The 13290-nt window shown below is 41.9% G+C and overlaps 1 protein-coding gene across 1 annotated transcript in view; it reads right to left on the reverse strand.

Annotated features, from left to right (window-relative positions):
• Positions 1–13290, reverse strand: part of vsnl1a (visinin-like 1a) — a 32702-nt gene that overhangs the window by 16018 nt on the left and 3394 nt on the right. The window contains exon 2 of the mRNA XM_071524087.1: positions 8632–8798. Coding sequence (XP_071380188.1) covers positions 8632–8793 — 162 coding nt within the window. The 5' untranslated portion in view covers positions 8794–8798. The remainder of the gene's footprint in view (positions 1–8631; positions 8799–13290) is intronic.

The following is a 13290-nucleotide window of genomic DNA, read 5'->3' on the forward strand; positions in this document are numbered from 1 at the left end:
GATATATATTTGTCAAAATCGACCGACATTCTTGGTAGAGTTTGTAAATACACTGGCTAACCATGGATGTAGTGGCTAACTGACGTTTCAACTGAAGTAACGTCAGAGCGTCAGTCAGTAGTGACTGGTTAGGAGAAAATCAACCCCCCCACACACAGAAAACAGCTAACAAGGAGGCAATCTCAGGCTGAATAATGGAGTGGTAACAAAATGGGCACTCAGTGAATATCAGTGACACTTAAGTAAGGCGGATTTCCTGCTGACATGGGGGCTTGAATCCTTGTTCTCCAGTTGAAGAAAGTTCTCCATACTCACTACGCCACCCCGCTGCCGAAAATGTACCATCACTGTTGTCAGGATTCAAACCTGCATGGATAAACCCCCAATAGATTTCTATCCCGTTGCCTTAACCACTCGACCATGACAACTACCCACTCTCCATGCAGGGATATGATGATGGATATTTACAGCTCAAGCCGAATTAGACTTTCCCCCCCAGGATATGCCCGATCATCTTACTTTGTGCTCTCACTAACTTCCCCTTTCCTCTTCTCACACTGCAGCAACAGCGGTGGGACTCGCTGAGCCAATAATTCAATTAGAACTGCAGGGTCCCGAAGTTATTCTGCAGACATCGCAGAGAGGCCAGAGAGCAGCCACTGGCCGATAGGTCAACAGCCATCCATCAGTATTAATCCATCCATCCATCCATCTATCTGTCTGTCAGTCTATCCATCTATTTTTCTGTCTGTCTGTCTGTCTGTCTATCTATCTTTCTGTGTGTGTTCTGTCTGATACAGCCCACATTTCAGACTCGCTGACAAACCCTGACACACCGAGACAGAGGGCAATTAACACCAATGTCTGTTCTGAAAGATTGGAGAAGATTCGCTGAGCAAAAAAACACTGTTTGTCTTTTTCTGTCTGCTAATTCGATGTCAGATTTCCCAGTGAGGACCTGAGTGAGATCGCCCATGTCAATGTGCTAGTGGTTCCCAAACATCGTAAACTACTCGATATCTTAATTAGTGAGTCTCAGCCTTTCGATTATGATTCATTTGACTCGAGCCTTGGGGGAGTCGATGTAATACACAGCAGAGCATGTGATATCTGATAAGCTCATAAACTTCTAATAGGAAAAAAAAACAGTCAGTAACGTTTCTATATTTGAACACAGTGCAACTCACAAATAGAAGTTTGCAACTGAATGCAAGGTGTTTGATGTTACTGAAGAAAACCGCACACACACACACACACACACACACACACACACAAACACACACACTTTCTTGTCTCTCAGGACTCATCATGTGCCTTGTTCAGTTGTGTGTGTGTGTGTCTATGTGTTGTGACAACCATGGAGAATGGCATGAGAGCTTCTGAAATGACAGAAACTATTTTTAGTGCGTGGCAGCCACAACCCCACTTGGACAGAGAGGAAGGGAGATGAGAATTAGTGTGTGTGTGTGTGTGTGTGTGTGTATGGGAGAGGGGAAGTAGAGAGAGAGAGATAGAGAGAGAGAGAGAGAGAGACAGGAGTGGAAGAGAGTGAGATATAGTAGAGGGAGAGGGAAGCGGGGAAGGTTGGTTGATATTATGCACCATTATTAGCGTATTAGAGGGCACACACAAGTTTTTTTATAGCACAAACCCCACAACCACACACACATGCACGCACACACACATGCACGTACACACACACACACACACACACACACACACACACACACACCAGTCTGTCACAGCATCCTTCTTCTTCCTAGGTGTGGAGGAGACACCGCAGTATTTTCTGGACCAATTTTTCCAGGTTTAGGTTCATGCTGGGAGACACTGGGAGAGAAATTAAACCATTAGCGTTTTTTTTAATTAATGTGAGACCGCCTCCTATGAGAGGCTCTCAATCAGGCCAAAATATTGTCATGTTCATCAAGACTCCATGATTACGGAAGCCTCGAGGTTAGAGAGGCGGACTTGTTGTCGGAAGTTAGATTAAATTCTTGGACAGGGAGGGGAAAGTGAACAAGTAACCATCGCTCTATTCTGATCAAGAGGCTTTGACTGCATCTAGATCATAAAGTTATACTGTTTTGAGTTAACATAACCATCTAAAACAAACTTCAGAGCTCAACAATGGATGCAACTGTTCTCCAAGCATAGTTTTTGAGACGTTTATTGCTGTAGTCTTTCAAATAAAAGTTGTAGAGAACTGGGAAGCTTTGGATGGCTGTAATTCTCGTTCATTTTGGTCTTGCAGCTTCTTCATGAAACAAAATCACATCAGACAGGAAACAAGGAAGCACAGAAATCTGATTGGCTCTTGATGATGACCAGTGTTCAGCCGTGACCAACTTTTCTGAGTCACCAAAAACTTTCCTTGGATAAATAAAAGTTTAAAAAGTTTGTCATATACTGTGGAAGCCATTGTAGAGATCCCAGCACCACCGTGCCTCACATCTATCCTAATTATTAGAGCAGAATTTTCCAAACAATTCCTCCTGGAAATGTGGGACTTTTATAGCTATTATTCCATGCCCATCTAGCTCTGCCTCTCTCTATTTTCTGTCTCTCCTTTGTCTCCTGTGATTAGGCAACATATGTTTCCATCTGGGTCGGTGGCTCACAGGCACAGGCTGCTGGCCAGATGATGTCAGGGTCGGTCTGTCGCTCCGTCTACCTGTCTGTCTGTCTGTCTGTCTGGGGAGATGGGGAGTCTCACAGTTGCTGCTGCTGAATGGTCACTGGCACACACACACACACACACACACACACACACACACACATACACACGCACACACACGCACACTGCACACTCCACACCCGTCAACAGCAAAAGCCCTGAGGCTATGCAAGCCAGCGCCAGAGTGGAATCTATCCATACATCTATATCCAGGTCAGCATCTGTGTGTGTGTTTGTGCGTTGGTGTCAGTGTGTGTGCGTGTGTGGGTGTGTGTGTGTGTGTGTGGGTGTATGTCTATGTGTTTGTGTGTGTGGGAAAGTGTCCACAATGCTCTACACCAAGGCTCTCTTCTCTCCTCTTCAAATCTCCTCTCATCTAAGGCAAAGAGCCACAGGTTTAGTGTGCACATTTTTCATTTCAAAATTCCATACTTTTTTCCAGACTTTATAAAATGTTGTGTGTATTCATCATGATCTATGCTGATAGTGGCGGGGCAACTTTGACTGTCAGCTTTTACTCAGTTCCAAAATTTTCAAGACTTGGAAATAATCAAATGAATTTTCCATACATTTCAAGGAATCCTGACATTAATCACAAGTTCAAAGTGCAAAATTTAAACACAAAACTAGATTTTGCTTGCGTTGCTGTCTGATCCCCCAGGCCCCGATGCAAATAAATGAAGCCATTGTAGATGCATAATGGCCATTTGCAATTATGCTGTCTTTATCATAGTGTATAAACATGCAGTAGAGTATGAGCTTCAGAATGGCCAATTACATTACAGAAGCACCATATCCATATGTCGCTCTTGTCTCTCTTTCTCTGCATGTGTTCTCCATGCGACCAATTACAGAGTAATGTGAGAGAGAGAGAGAGAGAGAGAGATGCTGTGTGCAGCAGAAACCATAACTATAAGACTAAGTCCAGTATACTGACGTTATAATGCTACCTCATCGCAATAGCAACATCAGAACACCAACTGGCAGAAGACCAACAGTGACAGATGCTCATTTGACTTGACTGTCAACACACACATTGACACAGACAGACAGACAGACACACACACACACACACACACACACAAACACACACACATCCTAGACATGTGTGTTTGTGGGCAGACTGTACAATAACATGAAATACCTAAGTACTTTCTACTGTCCTCTTTATCCATTATTAATGTACATTAATATTATTGTTATTTTTATTATCATTAGTGGTAGTAGCAGTAGTAGTAGTAATAGTAGTAGTAGTTGTAGTAGTAGTAGCAGTAGTTATAGTAGTAGTTGTATTAGTAGTAGTAGTAATAGCAGTAGTCATAGTAGTAGAGGTAGTAGCAGCAGAAGCAGTAGTAGCAGTAGTAGTAGTAATAGTTGTAGTAGTATTAGTAGTAGTAGTAGCAGTGGTAGTATTAGTAGTAGTAGTAGTAGTAGCAGTAGTCATAGTAGTAGAGGTAGTAGCAGCAGAAGCAGTAGTAGTAGCAGTGGTAGTAGCAGTAGTAGTAGTAGTAGTAGTAGTAATAGTGAGTCTGCCATTTTATTGGTATTTTATTGCTATTGTATTTTGTCTTTCATTATCATATGATCTTATGTGTTTTATGCCATTTACTTTTAGCACTACAGTGTGTCCCTCCCTGTTTTATACGAGGAATGACTGAATGAATCGTGTTTAGTGTGTGTTCAATCATGGACATGCGTGAGTGCCACTGCTGTCTCTGGATGCGTCGGGTGTGTTCACTGGGAAAAACCTAGGGGCAAATCTATCACCTTAGCATTTCAGGCAGTGTCGTTATCCTGTTACAAATGGCTCCCAGAGTGCTTGGCGTGTCAGGGATGAGAAATTTCACACACTGTGGCATGCAAACGCTTGAGTGTGATTTGTCACGGAAACCCCTCTTCCGTTTTTTATATCGCTGTCTGGGATTGGCAGTACCACTTAAAGGGAAAATCCAAAAGAGAACAAAACTTATGACGGTCATTCTTACGATCTCGGATAGTTTAGTCAAGATTTGTGAACATTAACAAGTGTCTCACAAAGCTAAAAAAAAATGTGACAGGCAAGACATAATGAAGATATTAATCTTGGAGACATTGTGACAGCACCCAGGGCGATTTTATGAAGATATGGGCAGACATTTTCCAAAAACCAGCCACATATTCATTGTCAGTGGAACAGGTCTGATGTGCTTTCTCTATAAAATTACACATTAGAGTGTCAGGTTTTTGTTTTCTAGGTACAGGTGTTCATGATCACAAATGTTGAATGAAACAAGATAAAGGCAACTTTTAACTGACTTCTGTTTTAGGGTGATGAGTTTTGCTTTAAGAAAACCAATGGTACAAATCTCAGAGGCATCGTTTTCATCATTTCTACTTAGATAAATATATCAAGGTGAAAAAATGAATAACTACAAATCCAAAAATGGGTTTAATTAGGTTTTTCTACCAAGCAATCGACCAAACAAGCCTCAGTACAGGAGTGAAGTATATTCTATGTCTATCCATCCATCCATCCATCTAGCCTACTGACCACAGTGAGGGATTAGGACTGATTACATTACCATAGAATATGCATTTAAATAAACTATTTTATCTGATTTTACATGTTCATTTTGGAATTCATCATATTTACTGATTTTTTCCTAATCATATTCCATGTAATTCATCACTCCCCAGCCCTGATCATAGGAAACCATTAAGAGCCGTAATACCGGTTACAGAGCACACAAAGAAAAATAATATAACCTACACCCCAGCCGCAAATATGAATATCACAGACGTGCCCTTAGATATGCACACCCATTATTTCCAACCGACGCGCTGCACCCGCTTTCTCTCTCTTTGCCTTTTTTCTTCCTCTCTTTCTGATCTTCACTGGCCTCTCCCGCTTCCTCTCTCTCTCTCTCTCTCTCTCTCTCTCTCTCTCTCAACCTGTCTTCATCGCTTTGTCCCTTTCTCTCTCTCTTTTCGCAGCCTAAGAGATGATTACTCCTACAAAGGCAGTGGGAATTAAAGGAGCGAGAGGCCGAGGAAAAAAAAAAAAAAGAGAAAGAGAGAAAGAACAGTGCGTCTGTGTCCTAGTAAAACAGTACATTAACTCCAGGAAGGCAGCCGAGTGGAGGTAATACTGCGTTTAGCACATTGGCAGAAAAGGCATCTGGACAATTGGCACAGGTGCACTAGTGTGTGAATGTGGACAGATCTGAAGGCATGCTGACAAGAGCAGGAGGGTAGAAACTAAAGAGATAGGGAGAGAGAGAGGGGCAGGGAGAGAGAGCGAGAGAGAGAGAGAGAGAGAGAGAGAGAGAGAGAGAGAGAGAGAGAGAGAGGGAGGGAGGAAGAGATAGCAAGCCAGAGATCAACCATCCCCCATCTCTGTGCACAGGTGTAAGGCGAACCGTGCTTATCTCATGCATGCATGCACATGGAGGGTCATCCACACACACACACACACACACACACACACACACACACACACACAACTCATATCCCATCACTCCCATCACCATTGTATGACTGTATTTGAGCTAATGACTAATAAATAATGTAAGCCCACTTTCTTTCGCTCGCTTACTTTTCCTGTCTCTGCCCCTCTCTCTGTTTCTCGCTTTCACCGACGCAAACACACTGTTCTGTCTCCCTCTCCCTCCCACTAAACATATGACCCCCACCACACACACACACACACACACACACACACACACACACACAGTCACTCTTCACAGGAACAATCTGTCCCGCTAATGTGAGGTCGCGGAAGACCGTTTTCCCACTTATCAGCCCTTTGGATTTAAATAAAGCCCTATCACTGATACACTGTTGCCTGGAAACACAATAGGATGCATCAATAATAGGATTTACCCAGCAGCCTACAAGGCCCCTTTGGATCCGAGCTGCGTTGCCCCCCTTTGTGCGGCTGCAGATTTTCCTCCCGCTGTTGCTTGTGTGCCGTCATATTATATTGTAAAGAGATTTTAGGGGATATTCCATCAGATTTTTTTTTTTTTTTTTTTTTGTGCGTGTGTATCCGTTTATCAGAGCTGCCAACTCTCCCTTATTTCCCAGGAGTATAGGTTATTTTTATAGTTCAATCTTAAAAGGATTTCGATGCTTTTCAGTATAAGGTCTTACGTAAGACAAATTGGTCCAAATGGAAAATGTCATTTGTGGTGTTGACAGATGTGCTTTATCCCTTTTTTTTGTTTTGTTTCCTTGGCGCCCACTCCTTCACTTTTTTTTGTTTCCACTGGATTTTTTTTTTCCACTTTCTCCTCCGGTCTCAGCTGAAGCGTGAGCTCCGGTGGCATTTAGAAGGAAGCGTGCCCATGACCTCGGTACCCGGGCTCGTCTTATGTAACTGTGCAGCCCCTCTGGTTATGAGGCATTTCCTGGTGCCAACGATAAAAGATTAATGCCGGCTATTCTTACACGACTCAGAAAGCGCAGCTTGTCGTAGCCTCTTGCGAAGTCGGCCTCGTTTAAGGATACAAGGGGATCTGGAGGAGCGAGATGTGGAGATAAGCCGGTTGTAACTCAGTGAGGGACAGATTACAGCCAAGTGTTAAGAGCATATCAGATTAGCGGCAGATTTTGATTAAAGCAGCCTAACGGTGCCTATAATTCACGGGTTTAATTCTATTCATTTCCAAGAGTTTGTCGATATCACCATATGGTAATCTGATACACCTAAGTACTTTCTACTGTCCTTTTTATTCATTATTTTATACAGTAATTGTCGTAGTAGCAGTAGTAGCAGTAACAGAAGCAGCAGTAGTATACAAATATTAGTTAGTATTAGTATTAGTATTAACTCTATATAAGTCTAATAACCATTTTATTGCTATACTATCATAATTTCTTTCATTATGAGATGATCATTATTCTATTTGTGTGTCCCTCCCTGTTTTGTATGAATGAATGAATGAATGAATGAATGAATGAATAAATTCACTTAGAAGAAATCCAGCCACAAAGCTCTATCAGAGGTAATGAGATACAGTCGGCTGCACATTAGCATGAACAGATAATCATCTGAGAGCTTCTGATATCTGCTTCTCTGTTGGTTTTCTGCCCAGATACAGGAGGGGCGAATGAGAACATGGCAGGATGCCTGCTTAAATCTAGTACCAAATTAATAACCGCAACACAATTTTAGTTCCCCAATGGCTATGGTGCTGATACAGAATATATTCATGTGACCCCCCACCAACCCTGTTAATACAAATTTTGGGAACACCCACTGAGAATGAGTTTTGTTGGTCTGTGTTAGTAATAGCTACTATTTGACACTACTACTTCTGCTAATGATTCTGCTGCTACTACTACAACTACTACTATTATTATTACTGCTGCTATTGCCACTACTACTACTACTACTACTACTACGGCTATGACTAGTACTACTACTAGTACTACAACTGCTACTACTACTAAATTTACTACTGCTGCTACTATGACTAGTACAACAACAACTACCGCTACTACTACTAGACTTACTGCTGCTGTTACTACTACTACCACTACTACTACTATCAATTAAACAGAACTCTATGCAACTTATAATTTGTTTTCTATTCTAGGCCCACTGAATTCTACTGTACTCAAATCCACTCTACTCCACTCTGCTCTACTCAACTCCTTGTCACTCTACTGTGATACATGACACTCACTCTCACACTACATTCAATCTCCTCTAATTAAACCTAAACTCACTGTTGGTAGTATTTCTTGTGCTCTACTGAACTCTAGTCAACTCCACTCTAAACTCTATATACTATGTTTACTAAAATAAATGACTGTCTGTGTGTGTGTGTGTGTGTGTGTGGGGCAGGGTTTGGTGTGTGCATACAAATGAGTGAGTGGTATTGCTCGTGTGTGTGTGTGTGTGTGTGTGTGTGTGCGTGCTGCGCGGCGCCTCCCTCGACGGGCTGTCATGACAGCGAGCGGAAACTCACCTTGACATAGAGCTGCTGGAACTCCTCCAGGTTGAGCCGGCCGCTGGGACAGTCCTTCAGGAAACCCTTGTACCACTGCTTCAGCTCGTGTTCGTTAAATTCCGTACTCTTCACCAGATCCTCCATCACTTCGGGGGTCAACTTGCTGTTCTGTTTCCCCATTTTGTCTGCCGAAAAGGATGGCACAGGACACACACACACACACACACACACACACACACACACATACACACACAGACACACACGCACACACACCCCAACATGGCATAAGTGCACAAGCGACCACACACACACACACACACACACACACACAAAATTAATTATGATGGGCATTTTTTCATGTAACACAGAACATAAAGCTGTGCCTCTTTACAAAATAGGTGTTATGAACCTGAAAGTCTGAAGGCCTTTTTGAAGTGTGAGTCATCGGGCCTGAGAAGCTGCAATTTCTAGAGAACAGCAAAACTGCAAGCCAAAGCTTCATCTAAAAATAAGCTTCAAAACAAATGCAGTGTAATATGAGGCGCCGAAAAACTGTCACATCTTCGAAATTAGCCTTGTTCTGTTTTTTTTCTTTCTTTGTTCGGGACTTGGTTTAATGGGGTCATATTGTAAGACATTCAATTTCCCTATGTTGTGTTGAGTTTGTTTGAGCAGCTTAATTTAGATTTTTTTTTTTTTTTTTTTTTCATTTTTACCGGAGTTTTAAACCCTTGAAATCCTTCCAATCAGTTTACATCATTTGATTTGGAGTTAGAGCTTGTACTCTCTCTCAACGACAGTCCAGTATTGTGACTGTTTTGGGTGTGAAAACGTATTTTTCATGTTCATTCAAGAAATATACCATTAACTACACTATATTTATTTGAAAAAACATCACGAAGCAACATCATGAAGCCTATTATTTTTTATCCCGAGAGATGACACATTTGAAAAACATGAAATGTGAATAGTACGAACCCTTTTATCACAACAGTCCTAATGTTATCGCACAGTGCTGTGTTGCTCACCAGTGTTACATCTTAATGGGTTTAATAGAGTGTCATAATGGACCAGGGGCATAAAGATGGCGACATTCAGTCTTCCCAGTTCACTGCGCTGTCTGTGCAATGTAGGTTTTGAACCCATCGTTTTCAACCTGGAAAAAACGAATGAAGACTTTGTTTCCTAAATACTAAATGTATGTTTTGGGGAAAAATCATTGCCTTAAGTTCGTCATTCAAAATATGAAAAAATATTTAGGATCCAGCCTATAAAAGTGTTTTTTCAAGCAAGACTTATAGTATCCTTTAAAAAGTACCATTATTTGTTTTAACTTTCCTACTATCAATGCTTTTGCAAGAGAACAGTCATTTTATTCTTTTGAAATGTTGGATCTCATTTTCAACTCTCATGGTCAAATGAAACTCTTTGATTGTTGACGTCTGGACAGTTTGTGCAGAGGGAAGGGTGAAGATGACATCAAACCATGTTAAAGTAGTTGGTCCGCTGTGACTTTTTTGAGAATCCCAAGTGTGTTGTGGCGTTTAATGTCCCTTAACATCTCCGCTGGCAGCTGCTTACATCCAGCTGTCTCTGTGTCTAGCTGATCCTTCTGCACGGTGCTGCTGCTGCTGCTGCTTTACTGGCACTTGGGCCTTGATTAGTTCATTAACCAACCCCTAATTACCATAATTAGAAAAAGATGGTTAGACTTTTAGAACATTTGTACACTTTCTCTCTGCTGAGATGTTTTATAAATCCCATTTTGTGTGAAAAGGCAAAGGGAGCACAAAGGGATGCCAGGCACTATCAGTGCCAATCTGTCTTGTTTAACACTGAAGTCTTTGTAATGTGAGGTGGCTGTGAGGCTGCAGAGGGGCGAGGGACAGAGACACAGGCGGCCATGCAACTGTGCTGCTGTTGTGTACTCAGGCCCGCCATGCTGGCAGCATCCTCGATGGTTCACTTTCAGGAGTGTTTCTTAAGCCTCCATCCGAATGGGATTTTGCTGGGAATAGGGTTTGTATTGTTGTATTATGAAAGAAGATTGTCTTTTTCGACATGAGCCCCAATCCACAGGCCTGAAATTATTTTGGAAGGTTTTGTGATGGAGGTGGGGGGGGGGGGGGGCTGGGTTGGTGGATCTGTTTTGTCTGAGTGAAACCAGACAGAATAGTCATTCTTACAAATTCATTCATCCTGTTAACTTCAAATAAATGAAAAGTGCAATTAAACTCATTTTGCAGCATTTTGCTAGGGCCCCTTGGAACCCTCTCAAGCATCCCAGGGAGTCCCTGGACCCCAGTTTGGGAACCATTTGTCTAAAGTCTTTGTTTTGTATTTAAATGCATGCCATTCTTTTCTGAATCCTATCTAATAAAGCAGAAGTCCCATGAAAAAAAAAAAAGCTTTTGCCCAGACTCATCTACAAGTTCACTAATGGCTTGAGGTTCATAAACGTACAAAACCGAAGGCAAATGATACAATGGGAAAGGCCATATCAATTAATTAGGCCCCCACACTGCCTACAAACAAAATGAGCAACACATAAAAAATAAATTCACTTACTATAATTGAAATCACTGCAGATATGAAGCATATTCTCCACATTGTAATATGACTTCAGGTTATTTAATTCGGTTATGTGAATTTCCAATCACCCTCTGCTAAGAGGTAAACAGAAAAATGATTATTCATCGATGCAACACTGCACCAATTTCAGAAAAAAAACAATCCAATTTCATTTCATTTCATGGCTTATGGGAGGTAGAGATGAAAATCCACACTTCCATAACCAGAGAATGACAGAGACAGAGAGAGAGAGAGAGAGAGAGAGAGAAAAAGAGAGAGAGAGAGAAAAGAGAGAGAGAGAGATCGAAGCAGCCTATCCAATAACCAAAAACCATGAATACAAAGCCATCCAATAAGACTGGCAGCGGCTCAGCGGCTCCCTGGCTGCTCCAGGCCTGAGCCCTGGTTTGGATGTCACTCTGCCTGATGTATGAACTGCGATGGCCACTCTCTGTCCTTGGAAATGGCCCGTGTGCCCGGACAGCCTCGTCCCCCGGGACCAGGAAACGCACTGGACGGATGCCCTCACTATCAGCTGAGCCCCTCAAGGCTCCAGACAAGCCTGATGCTCACAGAGTGCCGCCCGACCGAGACTGAGAAAAACATATCTCACCGAACAGGTGCTGAGAAATGTCACATCTAGGAACGAACTAAGACGAATTAACAAAGGATTAGTAGCATTTTTGACTGTGTAATTGTGTATGTGTGTGAGTCATCTCATCTACCCGTCATTACATTTCAAAAGGCTATTTTATCACCTGCATTCATACAAATCAAGGCACTACTCTTTTCGCTTTGTACTAAAAAACATTACCAGAAAACTGGAAAGCAGACATGTTTGGACAATCCGCTTAGGAAGCCTTGATTACAAAACTAGTGTCCACAGAAGTTACAGTGGATATCATGGGAGGTCTGCTAAGAATTATGGGCCGTTTGGTGAGGTGAGACACTTCAGTACATAAAGCCACAGCAGCATAAGATTCATTCATCATCCAGAGGGTTGGGCCCTTCTCTCACTCAGTGGCCCCTGAATCATAACCAACTTCTTCCCCTACATCTGGAGCCCCTAACAGATGTAACTGCACTGTAAGTAGGCTGCGTAGTACTATAATATGTTCTATAGATCTGGGTGATACTCTTATCTGCTGGCCATGACACAGATTTAGAGGATCTGAGTCAGCTTGGCAATTCAATCAGCTCGGGTGTACAAAAGTGTTTCCATATATCACTGCTGTCCGGTGAAAACCTTGTATCTCCAAAATGTCAACTTTTCAGCATTGTGTTTCGCTTTGACCACCAAGTATTTTTGACTTCATTCAATTGGTAAATGCCCTTGTGATTCTTTAGTCTTTATCCTTTAGTTTAAAAAAAGAAAATCACCAAAACTGGATTCAAGAGGTTTTCACCCGACAGTGACGATATTCAGTTAGCAGCGGTGGATCAGTACAGCAAGAAAACTGCCACTACTTCTACAGAAAGTGTGAAATAAATTTGAAAAATCCTTTGTAAATCAGTCAGTTTTTCGTCAACAAACACAAAGTCATCTAACATTTAAAATAACTTTTTTTGATATATTAAAGTGCTGCTGCAACCTGCATGAGAGGAACCAAAACAGGGACAGATTCTTGTACATCAGTGCGATTTTTTTGGTGGGTGTTTGTAATTTTGTTTTTTGTTCCATGTGTTAGGCTATAGTGTTGGCTATCATGCTAAAATTGCTGCTATCTGAATACTCTGTTAAAATAAAAGCATTGATTTGAAACATTGCCTCTACTCATGTTTGTGTTTGAAGAGCGTAGGGGCAAGTTATAGTGCCTATAGTTCGTTTCATTTTCACCTCTCTTTTAGCTGTGGTAGCAAATCCACAAAAAGGAAACACTCACACACATTACGGAGTAGAGTATGTCCGCTGATGAAGACTGCAGAGAGAAATCTTTACGAACACACACTTAAACATTCAACAAGGTTTTTTGACCACTATAAACCCGGCTTCTTGGCCTATAAGTGCTCAGCCATCAGGAACACCACCGGTACAGACAGCTGTTGTGTGAGAAGACTCTCTCACTGATGCACCGACACAGTCAGGGGAAGCAATACACTCTGACA

This window comes from Centroberyx affinis, unplaced genomic scaffold (assembly GCF_046629955.1).
Source record: "Centroberyx affinis isolate AG114_WGS23_722 - 3 ecotype Tasmania unplaced genomic scaffold, CSIRO-AGI_Caff_v1 ptg001146l_1, whole genome shotgun sequence".
NCBI classification, from domain to species: domain Eukaryota; kingdom Metazoa; phylum Chordata; class Actinopteri; order Beryciformes; family Berycidae; genus Centroberyx; species Centroberyx affinis.